This window comes from Rhineura floridana, chromosome 15 (genome assembly GCF_030035675.1).
Source record: "Rhineura floridana isolate rRhiFlo1 chromosome 15, rRhiFlo1.hap2, whole genome shotgun sequence".
NCBI lineage: Eukaryota > Metazoa > Chordata > Lepidosauria > Squamata > Rhineuridae > Rhineura > Rhineura floridana.
The window spans coordinates 12,446,416-12,468,876 of NC_084494.1; the positions used below are offsets into that span (position 1 = coordinate 12,446,416).

Genomic DNA, 22,461 nt, shown 5'->3' on the forward strand with positions numbered 1-22,461 from the left:
CCTTCCCACCTCACAATCCCTGTCTCAGGACAGTCGTTCACCATTCTTCCTCCAAGCAGAAGAGGAAGGTTTGCTTCTGATCAATATATATTTGGCTGCAGATAAGAAAGCATTAAGTAAATGGAACATGACTGTGTTTTCTTTTCTTTTTGTCTGTGCTGCTGCTGCTGCTACTTCTTTTAAGGAGCACTTTTATCCATGCCAGCTAGACAGGATGGGGTTTTGCGTGGTTCGATTCTGGTGCTGCTGCTTTGGTTAGCTGTTATGAGAGGGTTGCGTGGGGGGAACTCTTTCACATTTTGTCTTGATGTACGTGCACACAGTTCCGTGTTTTTGCATAATTATTTTGCTTCCAAGATCTGACTTCTCAAAGTGCTTGGATTCACTTCCAAAAAACTTGAGGAATTAGTGGAAAGAAGAGTTTGAGGGGGCGGGCGTGGGGCAGGGTCACTGCAGTTTTTATCTTATGTACATTTTCCCTTACGTCCTTCCTACCCCGCCAACCCCCAGGAGTTGCAATTTTCTGGCCGGCCATCTTCTATTTATGCTTCCTGCATCCTTGGTTTTCTTGTTAATTACAGCACAAAGATGGTGTTCTACGTGCAGAATCAGCCTCCTCACCAGATCTTCAAAGGGCACGACATTGCTCGATCACTCAAGAACGAGCTGCAGAAGCAGCAGCAGTCGGGTTTCCTTATCTTCCGAGTGCTGGAGATCAATACAGTCAGTAAGTCAGAGGAACAGCTGACAGAATGCTGTCAGATGCTTCTCCTTCCAATGAGGTTTCATTTTCCCCACCCCAACTTTCACTAAGCCTGTTGCATGTATGGGTACACTGGAACGGGGGGGAATCACAGTAAAAAAACAAAAAAGCCAACATAAGGAACCTAAGAAACTGCCTTTTCCTGAGGTATAGCCTTGCAATCAGGAGGTCACCTCTCTATCTACCCTTTTTAACCCAACCCACCAGTTCGAGTTGAACCACATATTCCAACATCAGCGAGAACTTGTTTCACTCTACAAGGTTACAATCATAGAATAGTAGACTTGGAAGGGGCCTATAAGGCCATCAAGTCCAACCCCCTGCTCAATGCAGGAATCCAAATCAAAGCATTCCCAACAGATGGCTGTCCAGCTGCCTCTTGAATGCCTCCAGTGTCGGAGAGCCCATGACCTCTCTCGGTAATTGGTTCCATTGTCGTAGGGCTCTAACAGTTAGGAAGTTTTTCCTGATGTCCAGTCGAAATCTGGCTTCCTGCAACTTGAGCCCATTATTCCATGTTCTTCACTCTGGGACAATCGAGAAGAGATCCTGGCCCTCCTCTGTGTGACAACCTTTCATGCACTTGAAGAGTGCTATCATATCTCCCCTCAGTCTTCTCCACACTAAACATGCCCAGTTCTTTCAGTCTCTCCTCAGAGGGCTTTGTTTCTAGTCACCTGATCATCCTTGTTGCCCTCCTCTGAACCTGTTCCAGTCTGCATCCTTGAAGTGCAGAGACCAGAACTGGACGCAGTACTCAAGATGAGGCCTAACCAGTGCTGCATAGAGGGGAACTAATACTTCACGCGATTTGGAAACTATATTTCTGTTAATGCAGCCTAATATAGCATTTGCCTTTTTTGCAGCCACATCACACTGTTAGCTCATATTCAGCTTGTGATCAACAACAATTCCAAAATCCTTCTCACATGTCGTATTGCTGAGCCAAGTATCCCCCATCTCATAACTGTGCATTTTTCCTAAGTGTAGAACTTTTAGCATTTATCCCTGTTGAATTTCATTCTGTTGTTTTCAGCCCAATGCTCCAGCCTATCAAGGTCCCTTTGATTTGTTTCTGTCTTCCACGGTATTAGCTGTGCCCCCCAATTTTGTATCATCTGCAAATTTGATAAGCATGCTCTGTACCTCCTCATCCAAGTCGTTAATAAAAATGTTGAAGAGCACTGGGCCTAGGATCGAGCCCTGTGGTACCCCACTCGTTACTTCCACCCAGTTTGAGAAGGAACCTTTGATAAGCACTCTTGGAGTACGATTCTGGAGCCAACTGTGGATCCACCTGATAGTTGTTCCATCCAGCCCACATTTAGCTAGTTTGCTAATCAGAATATCATGGAGTGCTTTGTCAAAAGCTTTGTTGAAGTCGAGATATGTTATGTCCACAGCATCCCCACAGTCTACAAGGGAGGTTACCTAATCAAAAAACGAGATAAGTTTAGTTTGGCAGGATTTGTTCTTCATAAATCCATGTTGGCTCCTAGTAATTGTTTCAAGGTGCTTACAGATTGGAGGCTTTATAATCTATTCCAGACTTTTTCCAGGGATTGATGTTAGGCTGACTGGTCTGTAGTTTCCCGGTTCCTCCTCTTTGCTCTTTTTGAAGATAGGGGCAACATTAGCTCTCCTCCAGTCATCCGACACTTCACCAGTCCTCCATGATTTCGCAAAGATAATAGACAGCGGTTCTGAGAGTTCTTCAGCCGGTTCCTTCAGTACTCTAGGATGCATTTAACGGGTCCTGCCGATTTGAATTCGTTCAAAGTGATTAGGTATTCCTTGACCATTTGTCTATCAATCTCAAGCTCCAATCCTGCCCCTTCTACTTCATGTTTCCCAGGAGGGTCATAGACCCTTTGATCTCTGGTCCCTCTTCCTTTTCTAAATTCAGCTTGGGCATTTGCATTTCTTGCTCCATATATGGTAAGAACCTTTGTTGTAGAATCTTGAGCGTTACTTTACTTGCATGGGATATTAAGACTTCCAGTCTGTAGACCATTGTTTAGTTTTCCATATTTGTTGACAATTTTTTTGTCAAAATTTGGACAGATTCAGTCTCAGTAACTATTGGTACGCCATCTGTTCCTGGTGATTGGTTTCTTCCAAGTATTTTAAGATCAGCTTTCACCGCACATTCTAAAATTTCTGGTTCTTCATCATACGGTTCCTCTGTGAATGAATCTGTCATCCTCGCATCTCTTCTATAGAGTTCTTCAGTGTATTGCTTCCATCTTCCTTTTATTTCATCTTGGTCAGTCAGTGTGTTCCCCTTTTGGTTATTCAACATCCCTACTCGTGGTTTGAATTTCCCTTTCATTTCTCTAATATTTAGGAATAGGGCTCTTGTTCTACCTTTTTTGTTGTCCTCTTCTATTTCTATACAATAATCATTGTAATAGTTCTCTTTGTCCCTACGTACTAGTCACTGTATTATTGCACTTAGAATTCTGACCATGTTTCTATCTCCTTTTGCTTTTGCTTTCCTTCTTTCTTTTAACAGTTTTAAGAGTTTCTTCAGTCATCTATTGAGGTTGTTCTCTCTTTTTAACTAGAGGTATTGTCTTTTTGCATTCTTCCCTGATAATGTCTCTGACTTCAATCCATAGTTCTTCTGGTTCTCTAATCAACTAAGTTTAAAGCCTCAAATCTGTTCCTTATTTGATCTTTATATTCTTCTGTGATGTTATTTAAATTGTATTTTGGCATTATGATTGCTTTGTTGTTCTTCTTTAGCTTTACTCTGATTTTCGATGTTACCTGTTCATGATCTGTACCGCAGTCTGCTCCTGGTCTTGTTTTCGCAGGAAGTATGGAACTTCTCCATCTTCTGCTACCAATTATATAATCAATTTGATTCCTATATTTGGTGATGTCCACGCGTACAATCATCTTTTCAGTTGCTCAAAAATGTATTTGCAAGAAACTAATTATTGGCTTCAGAATTCAATAGGTCTTTCTCCATTTCTATTTCCTAAGCCCCATTTTCCCACAATTTCTGGTTCTTCTCTGTTCTCTATTTTTGCATTCCAGTCCCCCATGATTATCAGCACATCTTGTTTTGGTGTGTGATCAATTTCTTCCTGTACTTCTGCATAAAATCTCTCCAATTCTTCTTCTTCTTCTTTTGTGTTTGCTGTTGGAGCATAGACTTGGATGTTGGTTATATTAAAAGATTTCTCATTTAATGTCATTGATGTAACTCACTCAGACTTTGTGTTATAGCTCCTAATTCCTTTTGCTACATCACTTCTCACTATTAAAGCAACCCCATTTCTTCTTAATTTCTCATTTCCTGTATGAAATATTTTGTAGTTACCTAATTGAAAATGTCCCATTCCCGTCCATTTTAATTCACTCATGCCAAATATTGTAATGTTTATGCATTCCATTTCTTGGTTGACAATTTCCCTGGTTCATGCTTCCCACATTCCATGTTCCTATTGTGTACATCGTACAACTCTAGACTCTCCTTTCACATCTGTGTGCATCAGACTTCCTTTCAACTTTGACCCAGTGGCGTCATTAGTCACAGTGCTACTCATACTTGTCCGTTGTTCTTCCCCAGTAGCTTGCTGAGTGCCATCTGTCCTGGGGGGGGTGTCATCTTCCAGCACTATCTCGCGTTGCATTTTGGATACTCTGTTCATAGGGTTTTCATGGTAAGAGATATTCAGAGGTGGATTTACCATTGCCTTCCTTTGAGTCTGGAAGCATCTTAATCTGATGTCTCAGCTTTGACTATTTGGCCGTGGGTGACCCTGATAGGAATCCAGCCTCTTGGTCTAGATTCCTGACGGCATTGTTCTCAGCTTCTTCGACACTCTCAAACCCCCACACCATGTTAAGGTGTGCATCCTAGAGGAGGTGCCCAATTAGATATCACCCTTTTTTACAGGTGGGGGGAATTAGAAATCTGCCTAAAGCCACATAGTGAATTACATACAGTATGTCCCATGAGCAGCAGTTGTGTTTGCAAACAACCCCAATATAGCTGTGGCCTTGCAAATGCAAGGGGCTGCAATGTGGATGCAGCCCAGTTCATACTGGGACACTAAATAACTCTACCTCACAAGATCATCAGGGGTACAATCAGTGGGCTGGGGTCCTTACAGGTTGATTGAGAAAAACAGCACATCTGAAGCTGCTAGAAAAAAGCTACAGGCTTGCAAGTGATAGGCTTCTTACGTAAGCAGAGCACTGTGCTCTGCAATAATGGGCAGGTCCAGTGAGCCCAACTGTGATGCGTGCGCACCCACAGTGGGCCCAAGAACAAGAACAAGACTAAGACCAAGACCAAGATGAGGCAGCCGATCTGGCATGTATAACCGAGACCTGGGTGGGTGAGCAGGGAGGAGTTGGTCTCTCTCAGCTCTGCCCACCGGGGTACTTGGTTCAGCATCATGGTAGATCTGAGGGTCGGGGAGGTGGGGTTGCTGTCGTCTATAAGAGTTCCATCTCACTCACCAAGCACCATGTTCATTCAGTTACTGGCCTGGAGTGTTTGCACCTTGTGTTGGGCCAGAGGGACAGGCTGGGAATCCTTTTGGTGTACCGCCCACCTTGCTGCCCAATGGCTTCCCTAACTGAGCTGGCGGAAGTGGTCTCGGATATATTGTTGAGGTCCCCCAGACTAATAGTACTGGGGGATTTCAACATTCATGCCGAGACCACTTTGTCTGGCGCGGCTCAGGACTTCATGGCTTCCATGACAGCCATGGGGCTGTCTCAATATGTTAGTGGTCCAACACATGTATCGGGGCACACTCTAGACCTTGTTTTTGCTACTGAGCATGGGGAAAGTGATCTGGATGTGGGGAGTTTTACAACACTCCCTTTGTCATGGACAGACCACTGCTTGCTGAAGTTTAGACTTTCAGTAACCTCTTCCCTCTGCAAGGGTGGGGGACCTATTAAAATGGTCCGCCCCCGGAGACTAATGGATCCTGAAGGTTTTCAAAGGGCTCTGGGGGATTTTCCGGCTGATAGGACTGGCGCTCCTGCTGAAGCCCTGGTTGCTCTGTGGAATACGGAGATGACCCGGGCTGTAAACACGATCGCTCCTGCACGCCCTCTCCTGTGTAGAGCTCATACAGCTCCATGGTATACTCCAGAGCTGAGAGCGATGAAGCAAGATAGGAGGAGGCTTTAGCGGAAATGGAGACGAACTCCCGACGGATACAATTATGCGCTGGTTAGTGCTTCGACTAAGCTCTATGTAGGAGCAGTGAAGGCAGCTAAAAAACATCATTTTGCTGCCACTATTAAATCATCTCTTTGCCGCCCAGCGGAGCTCTTTCGAGTTGTCCGGGGGCTTCTCCATTCAAACCCTCCGGACACGGTGGAATCATCGGAGGCCCGCTGTAATCAGTTTGCCGATCACTTCCAGAATAAGATCTCATGTATCCGCCGGGACCTAGACTCTCAAGTTATAGCAGTAGATCCTAGTGAGATGTCCGGAGCACAGTCTTGTCCTGTTTTGTTGGATGAGCTTCAGTTGGTTCAACTCGAGGACGTGGACAAGGTGCTTGGACAGGTACGTGCAACCACTTCGGTACTGGATCCTTGCCCCTCCTGGCTGATAAAAACTAGTAGGAATGGAACAGGTAGCTGGGCCAAGGAAGTGATAAATGCCTCTTTACGAGAGGGAGTGGTCCCGGGCTGTCTGAAAGAGGCAGTGGTGAGACCACTCCTGAAAAAGCCTTCCTTGGACCCAGACAATTTTAACAGCTACAGGCCAGTGGCGAATGTTCCATTCCTGGGCAAGGTCTTGGAACGGGTGGTTGCTGGCCAGCTCCAGGCGCTGTTGGATGAAACTGATTATCTAGATCCATTTCAATCGGGTTTTAGGCCCGGTTTTGGCACTGAGACAGCCTTGGTCGCCCTGTACGATGACCTATGTCGGGAAAGAGACAGAGGGAGAGTAACTCTGTTGATTCTCCTTGATCTCTCAGCGGCTTTTGATACCATCGACCATGGTATCCTTCTGGAGAGGCTCGCGGAGTTGGGAGTTGGAGGTACTGCTTGGCAGTGGTTCCGCTCCTACTTGGCGGGTCGTCTCCAGAAGGTAGTGCTTGGGGAACATTGCTCGACACCGCGGGCTCTACAATATGGGGTCCCGCAGGGGTCAGTTTTGTCCCCCCTGCTTTTTAATATCTACATGAAGCCGTTGGGAGAGGTCATCAGGAGTTTTGGAGTGCGTTGTCATCAGTATGCTGATGACACGCAGCTCTACTTCTCCTTTTCATCTTCTTCAGGTGAGGCTGTCAATTTGCTGAACCGTTGCCTGGCCTCGACAATGGACTGGATGAGAGTTAACAAACTGAAGCTCAATCCAGACAAGACTGAGATGCTGTTGGTGGACGGGTTCTCTGATCGGATGGTGGATATATACCCTGTCCTGGACGGGGTTACACTCCCCCTAAAGGAGCGGGTTCATAGTCTGGGAGTCTTTTTAGACTCTTCCCTCTCACTTGAGGCTCAAGTAGCCTCGGTGGTTAGGAATGCATTTTACCAACTTCGGTTGGTAGCCCAGCTACGTCCCTATTTGAGTAAAGAGGACCTTACATCAGTGGTACATGCTCTGGTAACCTCACGTTTGGATTACTGTAATGCGCTTTACGTAGGGCTACCTTTGAAGACAGTTCGGAAGCTACAACTAGTGCAAAATGTGGCGGCCAGATTGCTGACAAGGACCAAGCGGTCCGAGCATATAACACCTGTTCTGGCCAGCTTGCACTGGTTGCCAATATGTTTCCGGGCTAGATTCAAAGTGTTGGTATTAACCTATAAAGCCTTATACGGTGCGGGACCACAATACCTTGCGGAACGCCTCTTCCGATATGAACCGGCCCATGCACTACGTTCTGCTACGAAGGCCCTCCTCCAGGTTCCAACTCACAGGGAGGCCCAGAGGGTGATGACAAGATCTAGGGCCTTCTCAGTGGTGGCCCCCAAACTATGGAACAGTCTCCCCGAGGAAGTACGCCTGGCGCCGACTCTGCTCTCCTTCCGGTGCCAGGTCAAAACCTTCCTATTCTCTGAAGCATTTTAAGTTACACTGATTTACTTTTAAAAATGTTTATTGTATTGGATTGATGATTGTATTTTAGTATTCTTTTGTTATTCATTGTATTTTTATGTTATTTTATGTTCACCGCCCAGAGAGCTATTGCTAGTCGGGCGGTATATAAATTTAATAAATAATAATAATAATAAAAGAACAAAATGGGGGTGTGGATTTCACCAGCTTTTGAGAATCTAATGTAAATGGGGAACTATTTTAATTCACATCCCTTCAAGTTTGACTGTAAAGCTCAGGCACTCTGCTTAACTCTTGACAATGTCTGCCTATGTGTTGACTGGGCTCTTCTCTCCCCCAGCTTGCCAGCTGAACTGTTCAGAGCATGGGCACTGCAACTCCTTCACCAAGCGCTGCTTCTGCGACCCTTTCTGGATGGAGAACTTCATCAAAGTGCAGATGGGTGATGGCGAGAGCAACTGTGGTAGGCACACTCTTGTCTTTCCATCCCTCCCTTGGGAGTGGAGAAGGCCTTGCAAGTGGCTCTGTGTCTAAATGTTTCTGTGTCATGCCCCATTGTGGAGAAGGAGCCCTCAAGGGGAAAAAAGATAAGGGAAGAAGGTATTGGTATAGCCAGAGAAGTGTATATGTTTGGCTGGCCTGAGCACACAGAATCAACAGCTGTGCTATATCTACTGCCTTTAAATATTGAGTAGCTTCCATTCAATCTTGGGTGATTGGTAGAATGGAGCTTAGCGAGGGGACTTTGCCATCCCACTCCCGCACCAAAAGCAGTACCTCATCCAAGTCTCCCGCTCTGTGGCCCCTGCAGGTGTTTCAAGCCAGCCTGGTACCACATGCAAATATAGAACTGTAGAGCACCCACTTCTTAAGACTCCTTAAAGAATCCCTTGGGGCCTGTGCTTGCCCTCCCCTCCCCTCAGTTCAGTCAGCCAGTCAATTAATTAATTGTGCTCCACTCTTCAACCCAGAGGGCATTCAGAGGAGGTGCCCCTATTGGATTCCATATCCATCTCCCTGGCATGGGGAGCATAATTCAGCCTGCAGTTACTATAAATGACCCAGTTCAAGTGATAACCATTCTAAGCTATGGTCAAATTCATTCAGGTTTGCTTGAGCTCATTAGAATAAACCACAGTTCCTTGACTTCATATGTAATGGGAAACTGCGGTTTGTTCTAAAGTGAAAAGGAAGCATTAATTTTGAGGGGAGGGACAGTGTGCGAGTCCAAGACTTGCAGTGGATCATTAATAATAATCTAAATTATGGTTTCAATAATTGTCTAAACTGTGCCAGTATCAGCCCAGCTAAACCTTTGTGAAATCATACCCGTGGAGCCTGAACTGTACCAGGCAGGCAGTTGCTGATCTGTAGGCCAGGCAAGGGCAAAAGATGAGGTTCTGAGGCATGGCCTTTTTAGAAGATTCATACTGTATTTCCTGCCATTCGCAGAGACTAATATCAAACCCCATCTGCTCCCCTTACTTTGCCTGAAAAAGGCACTGTCTGAATGCCCACAGTCCCAATCCCTGGGTCCCAGCCCTAGACCAACTCCTGGTTCAAGCCCCAAAGTCTGGTGCTGAGATCATACTTCTGTGCTTCTTACAGAATGGAGTGTGCTCTACGTCGTCATTGCATCATTCGTTATCGTGGTCTCCTTGGGGATCTTTTCCTGGGTAGTGGTCTGCTGCTGCAAGAAGTGAGTAAGGCTGTGAGCCCTTTAAACACCCCTCTTTGCAGCTAAGTCACTGCTGTTACTCTCTAGTTAGGGGCTTGTCCTCTGAAAGGGCATCATGTTCCATCTAAGCTTCAGCCTGTTTCTCCCCCTCTTTTTATCTCCTTAAGACGTAAGGGAAAACCCAAAAGGAAGAGCAAATACAAGATCTTGGATGCCACAGATCAAGAAAGCCTGGAGTTAAAACCAAATCCCAAAGCAGGTAAGGCATCAGAAAATAGGTTAGCACTGACAGAATGTTGACACAGGCTGGTTTCTATTCACCAAGGTTTTTAAAACACCATGGTGTAGGGGATTCTTCTTTGTATGTGTTACTCATACACACACTCCCTTTCAAACAAAAAAAGAGCAACTCTGGTGAGGACCAATATAGGATTTGAAACATTTCAAACTTTTCAGGCCTTGGCCATTTCAAGTTTGTCAGTCTTGTTCCAATGCTATGTTTGTGAAGATCTTGCTTTGGTCCAACTAGGAAATGCTGCCTGGGGCTGATGTAGTTCAAAACATCTAGAGGACACCAGATTGTTGAAGGTTGAACTAGGTGGACCTTTGGTTTGATCAAGCAATGAAAGGTTTTAAACTCTTCCCTCCTTGGCCTCCAGGCCTTTCCAAAGAAACCTGAGCCAGTGACACAACAATGAAAAACATGTGGGTGTTGTCAGGTGCCAGAGGTGAAGCTCAGCGTCTTCATTGAGATGCCACTGAACAAGCATTGCTATAGCACAGGGAGGGGGAGCCTGTGGCCCTCTATATGTGGTTGGACTACAGTTTCCATCAGCCCTAGCCAGCATGGCCAGTGGTCAGAGATTTGGGGAGGTGTAGTAAACATCCAGAGGGCCACAAATTAGCCACCTCTTCTCTACACCGTTTGTTTATTCCTTCATCCTTTGCTATCATCATTTCTAAATTGAAAATCCCAAACCCTCCAATCATTTTCTTCTCATTTATTGTATCCCTTTGAGATGAGAAGAACCTGTTTGGTTTAAATGAAATAGGAACAGTTTGTACGCAACAGCAGAATTGAGAACATGCACACTAGTTAAGTGAAATAAACAACACAGGCAGTCTTCTTAGGTAAAAAGTATAAAGAATGTTTACTCACGACCTTTCATATGTTCAGGAAACATAGGCTCTAGCTTGGATAGAAAAATAGAAGTCTTAGTCCATAGTATGGATCATCTTGGAAGAGAAGCATGTGTATGCTTCTCACTCCCTGAGCTTAACGGAGAGTATGCAAAAAGGATCAATATCCCTTAACAAAGGAAAGAGGAAGAGAAGGTTAAATAACCCCACCCCTTAGGAAGTTACATCATGGTAAACAAGCACAGAGATGTCCTCCAATTCTAGCTAGAGGGGACATCTCCCTATCAAAGGGGGCGGCATGCAAGCTTGTTTAAACCCAACAGAACCAAACTACACACATTCTTCTAAAATGTTCCCTCTCCTTTATTCAACCTGCCATTAAGTCATGCCGCTTCTCCCTTTGCAGCGTGGCAAAATATGAGCCACCCTTTCTGTCTTCTCAGCTCCTACCTTGATTGCTACAAAGCTTTTGTCTCTGTCCCGCTCAGTGTTCAGACAGCAAGCTGTCTCTTCTCAAATCCCTCCACTGGCTTCTTATCCACTCCCAGATCCAGCACAAATTCCTCCTCTTGATCTTCAGAGCCTTCCTTGGCTTTGCCCCTCCTTAGGCTTCCACTCTTATGTCCTATTATATCCCTGCTGTGGACTGTGATGTTTCTATATTAATGTATATATGGTAAGTGTTGTTGTTTTAGAAGATACATGGTAAGTGGAGTGAAAGAGGAGGGGGAGTGAATGGGCAGTAGAATGCGAGATGATTGGCTGAGTGTTTAAAATGGCTGAATGTATAAAAGGAAGAGTGAGAGTGGAATCGAGGGGGAGAAGAGAACTGAGTGGGTTGGTTGGTGGGGTTTAGAGAGTTGTTTGCCAGGAGGGAGGTGGAGTTCGGATTAGTATTGAGTAAAACCATATGCTTATGTGCCTGAAGAAGAAATCTTGTTAATCTTGTTAGCTTTGTTATCTGTAATAAATACTTAATTTGGTTTACCAAAGGCCTGATCCTTGGCTGGGGTTTCACAGACCAGAAGGGAGGGTAAGGTAATGACCAAGGCTGAAGGGGAACTGTAACAAATGGTGGCAGCGGTGAAGAGAATAACAATACCAGTATTCAGAGTCTCTGGGAATACTAGTATTGGGACGTTACTGGTGGTTGCCTAGCAGGGGGATCTGTTGAGATCTGTGCTAGAGCGGGGAGAGAAACCATAAGAGAGAGCGGTCCGGACTGGTGGAGTCCCTGGTGGTGCCTAGAGACAGGCAGTAACCACGAGCAGGTAGGAACCTGACAGGGAGAGCCAGGGAAGGACGCATCACATGGACCCCTCCAGTTCTGACTAGTGTGGTGGTGGGTTTTTTGCAAGTGTCTTCTGCATCATATCATTGATGATGTAACTGATATCACAGTTACATCCAGTAATGATTGTTGGGGCTTCAAAGCACCACACAAGGTGTGCAAAGAGTCCTGTGTGATGTTTTGAAGTGCTCCTGAGCAGCAGGCTTGAGGTGACCGCTTGTCAGCTGATGGGTGGTGTCTTCAAGTGTGCTTTCTTCAGGTTTCGGCTGCATGATCAAGTTCCCCGCAGGGAACTCCGACGCATAGTTGATTCAGTCTTGTCTCTACTTGCTTCACACCTGACATCACGTATTGCATCAGGTGTGGGGCAGGTGGGCATGATTTATAGGAAACAGCCTTGCAGGCTAAATTGAGACCCATGCCAGGCCAACTTTGGCCCTTGAGTTGGAGGTTCCCCACCCCTGGTGTAGACAATTCTGAGCTAGATTGATCACTCATGTTATTTGGTGTAAGTAAAATATGCACCACGGATCTCTTTCTCTCTCATTCTCTCTCACACATGTACTCTTACTTAACCAGGTTACCTTAAGTTTCTTCTTTGTTTATATCTGAAGGCAGCAAACAGAAAGCCCAGGCCCAGAACACCAGTCTGATGCATTCAGAATCTGAGCTGGACAGCGATGAAGCTATCTTTACGTGGCCAGACCGGGAGAAAGGAAAGCTGCTGCACAACCAGAACGGTTGCCTGCGCAATGGGCAGGTGATGCCAAAGAACCAGCGAGAAGAGATCCTATAGCTGTGGGCTGCTGCTTGCAAAGGGATAGTAAACAATGCAGACGTCTGTTCTGCTCTTCATTTGCACAAGGAGCCCCTGGAAAGCCCACTGTGTTGTGGATAACACTGCTAATGTATTACATGGAGACTACCTTTTGTTTACTGCTGATCTTTTTTTAAAAAAAAATTGAACTGCCTGTACTTGAATCTGGACTTCAAGGGAAATTCTGGCAAAAGAAGCTGTGAAAAAAAGACTGTGAAGGGTAGGCACTGGCTCTGAAATGCTGTGGGACTTAAAACCACTCCTGTGAAACTGTGAAAAGCGCCAACTTGCCCAGGACTGCAATACGCACCCTGTGCTACGCTCCCCCACCCCTCCGAAAAAGATCTGTTTGCCATGGGGATGGCAATCTTCTTTACGTGCTCCCTCTTGTGGAGGGTGACGGTTTTGTTTGCAAAAACCACAGCTTGGCTCTTGCCTGTTTTGAAAGCCAGGATGCCTTGGACTACGTTCTTTTCTGAAGCACTCGCTTTCGCTGCAGAAAAGATCTGTTGGGTCCCCCTCGCCATCACTTACGGACTTCGCTTGCTTTCCCCCCAAAAAAGGAAAAGGAGGCCGAGCTTGCAGAATGCGCAAAGCATCGCCATCTTCAGGGCAAGGGAAGAAGCTACCCTTTGGGTCACGTTTACAATTGTAAAGTGTCTCCCCCTTTTTTTTTTTTAAATTATTGTTGGTCTTGCCACTGATGGTAATGGCAATGATACCTCCATGTCTGTGACTCCCTTCACTGTTCAACAGCACTCATATATATACAGGAAGCTTTCCCTCCTTGTAGTCAGTAACACTGTACAACAGCAACTTCCTCTTCCACTTGAAATATCTTTGATATGTTGTCTGTCTTACAAAAAAGTATTTGCACAAGTTGAACGGTGGCGGGGGAGGAGGGGACAAGGGCAAATGTGGCTAGATTGATTGATTCCTTTGATCCCCGACTGATCAGTGCCTCTTCTCACCGCCACTTTTGTATCCCTTTATTTGTTATTTGTTTCACATTAACTGTGTGTATCTCACAAGAAATGCTGGCTGTCCAGTGTCACGGAGAAGGCTTGTAAACTTTTTGTTTCTCCCAAGCAACACCAGGAGCCTTCATAGCGCAGCTCATTTGATACAGTTGCAGAGTTTCCGCACTTTACAAGCCAGCTCCCCTCCCTTTTTAAGGCAATGGAAGAGGCATAGTTGTGTGATGATTATATGCGTGCACATGATTTACTCTACCTCATCTCCCTCTATGCCCCTCTCATTTGTTACCTGCTTTGTTCTCTACGTGCTTTACACTTGGGAAGCATTGTCTGTCCCTAAAAGTGCACACCTAAGACAGACTCTTTGCCCCCTCCCGTCTTCTGCTTCCCTCCTTTAAATGCTGCCATCATCTAGCACTAAAGGGCAACCCTTCCAGATTCTTGAGCTTTGGCAGTGAAGGGTTTGTTTTAATCTGCAAACTGGAATTTCAAGCTCTTTCATCAGGGATGGTCAACTGGCAACCGCAGGCCAGATCCAGCCCCTGGACAATATTATCTCCCCCAGCCCACCCACCCACCCCAGATTGGCAGACCAAAGTCAAAGAGTTTGCAATACTAATTTTATGGTAGGAAGACAGGAATGTTACATACTGAAGAGGCCCCAAACCACTGTTTCACTAGCAAAAAACAAATAAGTAAAATGGCCCCTGAGAATGCAGAAGTTGTCCAGCCTTGATTTATGTGCAAAATAAGTTTTCAAGTGCTCCTGGATTCTGTTTACTTTCCTGCACTACTGATTTGTTGAAGGTGATGATTAAATATGCTGCTGAGCTTGTGTGGGGCATCTCTCCCCTTTGAATTGTCATTGATGCTACCATTGTTGACACATACTCACACACTCACTCACTTCTGTATAGCTGGATAATAGGTTAGGTACCAGCTGCTTATTAACTGAATTCTAATGACTACCAGGAAGTGAGTGTTTTGTCTGCAGTGTAGGAAGAAACAGCATGCTGCTTGTGAGCGGGCCACTTGGAAGCAAGCCAGAGGTGTAGGGTCGGGTCTCTGAGCTGCCATTTGGGGGCAATGCCTTCCCAGCAGGCATTGCAGTGCTGTCATGTGAATGCAATGGCTGTGCTGGGAGAGGTGGGGCTTTTCAGAGGCCAAAACATGAAAAACACCACTCTTACCATGGCATCTGGGATTGGGTGCAAAGAGAGGTGCTTGCCACAGAGCTAGGGTCCTTGCTCTTCAGAATCTCATTGGGCCTGTGAAACAATGGTCACATTCATGCCATACATTTAAAGCACATTTATCCCCTTTGCAGTCTACCCCTCACAGAGCTACAATTCCCAGCACCCTTAACAAACTGCAGTTCCCAGGATTCTTTGGGGGAAGTCATGACGGTTGAAGTGGTATAAATGCTTTAAATGTACAGTGTGGATGTTAGGAAAAGCAAATTGTAGCTGACACTGTAAAAGTTGCTATTTCTTGGGAATGGTACAAGTGGAGCCTGGGGGCAGGGTGGGGGTTCCTCCTTTTTTGGGTCACTATTATATAGGTTCTTGTTCCTCAGTGGGCCCCCTATGGGCTACATCCTCTTATAGGTGCACACTTAGAAGCACCTTATTCTGCTGTTATGGTGGTGGCCAGCACCTCTGCTCCCATCTGGTGTGTTTCGTTACGGTACTGAAGAAAGATAGGAACCTGCCTTATACTGAGTCAGGGATAAAGTACAATGTACAATAAGGATCCCTGTGTAACAACACACAAAAACAATGAAGACCTTCATGAATATGAACATATACCACATTATACTCACAAACGAACAGGAACAAAGTAAGCAGCAATACAATTAGGACAATAAGTAATACACAATGGAACAACCAGTTATAAATCCATTTTGACTATTGAGTCTTTTTCAATTATGTCCCAGTAATCTTAAGTTCTTGGGGAAAGTATTTTCAACAAACTTATCTGAAGAGTGTGTTCCATGCTTCATATGCATCAATGGCCAATAAGGAATCTTTTGCCTGAGCAGCTTGCTTTCTTGTTAATAGGCTGTTCGCCGAGATGCAGATAGGAATTTTGACGCAAATTACACTCTCCCATTCTTCCCAGGACAAGAACAGAATCCTGTCTCATCACCTCAAACAGCAGGTGCACAGGTAAGGGATTAAGCTGGCCCACCCCCAATATTTTAAACAGTGCTGTAGAATGTGGGGCAGCAAGCAGCTTGCTGTTAGGCTGAGAGCCTGTTTCTACCCTGCAGGGAAAAGGGTGCTAGGACTCGCCAGGAGATTTGCGTTGTCTCTGGCCTTAAGGGTGGGATAGGAAGGCCATCTGTGGAGTGTGGTGATTTGGAGGGAGGATTTCAGGTCCAGCCCTTGGATCTTGTGGCTGCCGACTCTGAAGTGGGAGGGTAAACATACTCTCTGTCCCTTTTTGCTGAGGCTATTGGCTCTGTTTGTCTTTGGGGTCAACTACTGACGCTTCTCGCCTATGGCTACAAGGTGGGTTGTTAAATAAAATGTATATTTATTTATTTATTTATATCCCGACCTTCCCCCCAAAGGAGCCCAGGGTGGCAAGCAAACAATTTAACAAGAAAAAGAAAAATACTGGTATTGAGAGGCTGGTATGGAGAGCCTGTTAAAACTTCAAAGAGGGGGATTTCTTTTTACTGAAACAGAGAACTGATACCTGAACATTCTTGTGCACTTTCACTTCAAACACATTTCAAGAGATCCAGGACCACAAAAAAATGTTAGCCTTTAAAGTGCTACAAGAAAAGTGCAATGGGCACAACGCTATGGTAACCAAAAGCATGAGCGATGCAGGGATGGGAAACCTATGGCCCTCCGGATGTTGCTGGACTACTACTCCCATCATCCCTCACCCTTGGCCATGCTGGCTGGGGCTGATGCAAGTCCAGAAACACCTGGAGGGCCACAGGTTCCCCATCCCTGTATGATGTCTAATGGTCCCTCCTTTCTTTTAGACGTTGGTTATCCTTATTTCTTTGCTGTATAAGCACCCTGAGCCTGTTCTGACATTGAGCCCTGTTCTGTATGACTATGTATGATGATTTCCCAATTAGTGACTCAGTTGTTACAATTGCCTCATGTGTGGGTACTGAAATGCCAGAGACATCTGCTTCGGTAAGCTCTGCCATCCTCTAGCAGAAATCATGTTCCATTTTGTTTCTCTCCTCTGCTCTCTAATGTTTAAATCTCAAAATATATGCACAAAGATGTCAGAAACACGAGGGGGAAAGCCCAAACACTCTTGATTCACTTTTAAATTCTTTTTTGTCTGCTGAAGGCTACCAATTTAGCATGCTTTCAGACAGGGGCTTAATATTGCAAATGGGTCATTGGCAATTGTGTAGTGTATCGCCTTCTTTTTTTAACTCAGTGGGTTTGCTCTGGAAAGGGACAACACAGATTAAATGAAAATCTGGGCTGGCATGCTGATGATGTCAACAGTGCTGTGCAATAAACACACACATGGAAGCCATGCTAGCCTGGAATTGTTTGGTTAAGTATGTGCTAGGTTCCAGAGAGTTACTGGAATGATGTTTCTTCTAGACAGCCTGTTTGTTGAGAGTTGTTAGGAGGCCCCTATTTCTCTCACAGAGCTCCAATTCCCAGAGTTCCCTGGGAAAAGGGATTGATTGTTAAACCCCTCTGAGAATTGAAACTCCATGCAGGGGACAGGACTCTCCTGACAATTCTCAGCATCCTTAACAAACTACAGCTCCCAGAAATCTTTGGGGGAAGCCATGACTGTTTAAAGTGGTATAATGTATAATTAAATGTATAGTGCAGATAGGCAACATTTAAAGCACTCATACCACTTTGAACAGTCATGCCTTCCCCCAAAGAATCCTGGGAACTGTAGCTTGTTAATGGTGCTGAGAGTTGTCAGAAGACTCTTCTTCCCCTTACAGGGATACAAGTGGATGAATGTGCTTTAAATGCAAACAAGAATCGCACTTCTCCATCCTTAAGCAGAACTGAATGGAATGCAAGCTGATTCCGTTTACATTTCCTTACCAGTTTCATGTGTTCAACCAGAAACCCCAAAGGGCAGCCCAATCAAGTGGGACTCGCAGCAGTTCTGACAGCATCTTAGGACTGGATTTTGGTGTAACCAGGAGCGGCACACACCAAAAAGGCTTCTCTAGGTTCTTCTTGTCCAAACCTACCAATAGATGGCATCATTAAGAGTTTAGTCCTGGTGAGCTTTTGAAATTATAAGGGAGCAAAAAGTGAAAGAAAAATTATCTAGGCTAAGTACAGCCCAGGCAGTTTTGCTATGGTTCTGCTATTCCATCGTGGCCTGGAGAAAGGGCCAATGCAGATCTTGTAAGAACATAGAAAGAGCCCTGCTGGGTCAGGCCAAAGACCCATCCAGTCCAACGTCCTATTTTCACAGTGGCCAACCAGACGCCTATGGGAATTCCAAAAGCAGGATCTGAACTCAACAGCACTCTGTCTACTTGCAATTCCCAACAACTGCCAATAGTGGAGGTGGAATATAGCCCTCGTGGCTAGTTGCCATCAATAGTTTTGTCCTTCATGTATTTGTGGAATCCTCTTTTAAAGTTGTCCAAGTTGGTGGCCATCACTGCCTCCTGTGCGAGCGAATTAACTATGCGCTGCATGAATTACAGGGATGAAGTACGCTGGAGTGGCATATCCAACAGCCAGAGGTGACTGGTGCCCATGGAGACTGGTGGGGCAGAAGGCAGGGAGCCCAACAATAAGTGAAGCCAGAGCCAATGACAGGTGGAGCCAACTAATTACAGTTTTATCCCCATTCTCCCTGCTGAGTTCTAAAAGGGCAAAACTCAGACTAAGGAGGGGACAGCTAAATGGCAGTCGTCGTCCCCCCAGACTGATTGTAAATAGGAAGGCAAGCAAGTGGGGGTTGGCTGAGGGCAGACAGAGGTTGGTGGGGCAGTGCCCCATTTGCCCTTAACAGACAACCCTCCATTGCCAACAGCCACGTGCACACACTTGGAAGCCCAGCTGCAGGAGTGGGGAGCCTGTGTGGCCCTTCAGATGGCTGTTGGGTCCTGCCTGACCATTACCCTCCTTGCTTCTGCCCCCTTACAATCTCAAAGATTCACTGGGGCTACATTCTAAATACCACCTGCCCCTTCCCTACAGTGTAGCTATGTGCTGTAGATGAGGCTACCCTTGGGGTTGCTTTGGAAATTGCAGCTGATGAAGAATGGCTAGAGCAGCTGCATGTCAGCCTATTAACACCAAGGCTGAAAGCTCTGCACTGTCTGCCAGTACATTACTGAGCTAAGTCCAAGGCATTACTGTTAGTGTGTAAAGCCCTCCCAGCTTACCTGAAGGACCACCTTGGCCCTTATACACCAGCCGGATCTCTGTGATCGTTGCCCTATAGACTGTCCCCACTGTCTAATATTCTTTTAGTTTCTATGCAAACTAAGGCTTTTAGCATGGTGGCCCCAGCAACACTGTTCCTAGGGAAATCAAACAGGCTCCTACACCCTGATGTTTAGAGAATTAATTTGATACAGAGTTGTTTGTTTGCTCTGTATTTTATAATTCTATCATGTTTTGATTATTTTATTGTACACCACTGTGATTTTCTTAATGATCTGGCAGTATATACATACACTTATAAATAAAATGTTAGCTGTGGCAGTTGAGAGTCAGAGTCCAAAAACATCTGGAAGGCCACAGGTTCCCTGCTTTTGTCCGGTATCAGTGTTTGCATAAACACCATACATTTAAAGCATATGACTGACTAGGAATTGTAGTTTATTAAAGGTGCAGGAAATTGTAGCTATGTGAGGGATAAACTACAGTTCCCAGGTTCTTTGGCAGGGGAAAATATGCTTTAAATGTATGGTGTGTGCACAGCCACAGTTTGTGGCATCCTGGCCACGGATGCGAGGGGCTGCCACTTATCCCTTCTGCCAAAACCTCCCTTCTAAGCAGTGAAGATCTCTGGGCAGAAACTGGGCTGGGAAGGAGGTGCAGTGGATTCTGCTTCGCTCTGTGTTGGCGAGAAAGCAGCTGGGATGCAGATGAAAGCTATTGATTTCACTAGAAGGAAGCCAGGAATGCTAAAGCTTCAAGGATCAACCTTCCGCAAACTGCAACAGCATGTAGGATGTCACTACTTCTAAATGAAGCTGAAGAACCTTGATTAATTAGTGGAGACCTTGAAGAAGACTAGCGAAGGCTGCCCAGCCTGCAGGTGAAAGGGATGCATTTGTCAGCACTGCAGTGTTCAGATAAGGGGGCAAAATGTCAGATGAAGGGGTGAGTGACGGCAGCGGGGAGGGATATAAAATTCAGCCAGTGTTGGCTGATGCCCATTGGCACTTGTGCGCTGGAAGGCAGGATAACCAAGAGGAGGTGGAGCCAGAGCCAATGACGGCCAAAGCCAACTAACTCAAGGCTATGGACACATAGTTGTACTGGTTTCGATGCATCTCCACCTCTGTATAGTGAATCTGGGGATATAGGACATCAGTCAAACCACACTCGATTTTACTCAAAAGTCTGGGATTTTTGAGATTTGATACATTGTCCCTTTAAGCCGCCGGCTTCATACTGACTTCAGAACTGATTGGTCATCACCGCCCTGCTCCAATACAAGCAAAACAGGAACCAAACAACAAAGATGTGTACAGGTGGATGCAGATTCGTTTTGAACTACACCCAGACCAAATGGTCTTGCTGCTTTTTAAGCTGCTTGTGGGTGTCCACAGGCCTGGTTTTGACCCCATCCTGCTTTGAGTTTTACAAAGGCAGCACTGGAGACTAAGGAGGAAGAAGCTGAAAGCCAGGGCCCTGGACTCGTGAGTAGGGATGGGAGAGAAATTTGATTCAGTTTGAATTTAAAACTGAGTCTATCAAAGAGCACTTTCTGAAACAGTATGAAAATCTAAGCACAGCCGTCGTTTGAAATTCACACTTATCTGAATATTGCAGTGCAGTTCTCCAAACAACATTTACAAAAATGCATATATCGGGAAAATGTGCAGAAAAATGAATATATTGGTGAAAATTACATGCATGGAGATAAATTGCTTGCAAAAATGTGTACCTTAGAACAGCCGACAAAAATGTTTTTAGTAGGAGAAATAGAAATGAAAATCCTGATGAATTTTCATGAGGATTTTTTTTTCATTTGCAAATTGCTGCAGAAACGTGGAGAATGGAATTTAAGAATGGAAAAATAAGAAACAGAGAACCGAAATTGACAGATCTTTGCATTCTTAGTTGTAAGTAAGAAGGCAGGCAGGTGGAAGCCGGCCAGAGGTTGGGGGGCATAGCCCCATGGACCACCAGCATTTGATGTAGGAGCTTTATTTGCTTCACATCTCATTAAACGTAACACAAGCCCTGTAAGGTAGGCCACTATCCTGACAAAATGCCTGTTGTTAATGGGCAGAACGTGTGTCAATGGACAGAAGGGCTGTTTTATTGCAAGCATCCCGAGGGGGCAGTGTGCACCATGCAAAGATGGCACTCCTGCAAAGATTCCTAATGCTACTGTATGTGCCACATTTTTGTTCTCAGCAACAGCTCCCTGCCTCCGCCTCTGTGTGTTTGCATGCTCCCATGCACATGTACACTTAAACTCAGCTGGTTGAGCCACCTTGCACATCAGCATGCATGCCTGCCTGCCATTACCCGAAATGGCAGTGGGGGCATAGTGACACCCCCACCACCATCTTGAGTGATGGCAGGCATGCTTGCTGTTGTGCTGACCTGTGAGGTGCTGCAACCAGGTGTATTTAAGTGCACACATGTGGGGCTGATGTCAGCTGGAACAGTGGGGCTCCTGTTCTGCGATCCCTACCAGCATCAGGACATGGGCCATTACCAGATGGTGGAGTGGATTGTGGAGCAGGAGCTCCACCCTCCCAGCCCCAGCTGCAGGGGCCCTTGGCCAGTGCCCAACATGGCCACCCAATGGTGCCAGGCCTTCCTCTTCATAGTTCCACCAGTACCCTCAGAGGTTCAAGGGTTGGTGGCCTAGAAGAGGGCTTTCTCTGTGGCAGCCCCCAAACTGTGAAACTCCTTCCCTATACAGGTGTGAGTAGCACCATCCTTATTCAGCTTTTGTATATGCTAGAGAGACACCTCTTTACTCTGGCCTTCAAGAGTTGAAAATAATGTTTGTGATCTGTCTTATACTTCAGCAGTGGGCAACCCATTGGGCCAGATCATTATCTGTCCCCACTCCTGTGGGCCAATTTTGACAGGTGGATGGAACAAGCCACCTGCCAATCTCGAGATGCCTTTATGATGTCCTTAGATTGACAGTAGGGTCGTCCCACACACCTGTCAAAGTGTGCAGCACTTCCCAAGATTCTGCCATCCAGTGGGTTGTCAGGCACTTGGGAAACACCGTGTGAGGGGCTTTGCTAGCCCAATGCTTGAGCATAGGGCTGCCAAAGCTGCTATCTGCAGGGATAGGCTGCCAGAATAAGTTCCCTATGGGGAACTCAGTCACACAGCCAGTCTAGCTGTATCTCTTCCTGCATGATGTCAGGAGTGGGTTAGGTGGGCATGGTTTAGGGTAAATGCCTCATGGGCCAAACTGGGACTTGTGCAAGGCCAAATTTGGTCCATGGCCAGAGATCCCCACCCATTATACTTCTTAATTAATTTCTTTGTTGTACATATGTGGTTTTAATATGGTTTTAAATTTTATTGGTCATGTTGTAACCTTCCCTG

At 45.7% G+C, this 22,461-nt stretch overlaps 1 protein-coding gene across 4 annotated transcripts in view; it reads left to right on the forward strand.

Moving 5' to 3' along the window:
• The window catches only part of KIAA0319L (KIAA0319 like), a 90,906-nt gene extending 77,893 nt beyond the window's left edge, over positions 1 to 13,013 (forward strand). For all 4 annotated transcript variants that reach the window (XM_061597773.1, XM_061597772.1, XM_061597774.1 and 1 more), the window contains 5 exons: positions 582 to 727; positions 8,158 to 8,280; positions 9,426 to 9,516; positions 9,663 to 9,754; positions 12,541 to 13,013. In XM_061597773.1, the coding sequence (XP_061453757.1) occupies positions 582 to 727; positions 8,158 to 8,280; positions 9,426 to 9,516; positions 9,663 to 9,754; positions 12,541 to 12,722 (634 nt within the window). In that variant the 3' untranslated portion in view covers positions 12,723 to 13,013. The remainder of the gene's footprint in view (positions 1 to 581; positions 728 to 8,157; positions 8,281 to 9,425; positions 9,517 to 9,662; positions 9,755 to 12,540) is intronic.
• Positions 13,014 to 22,461: the final 9,448 nt, after the last annotated feature.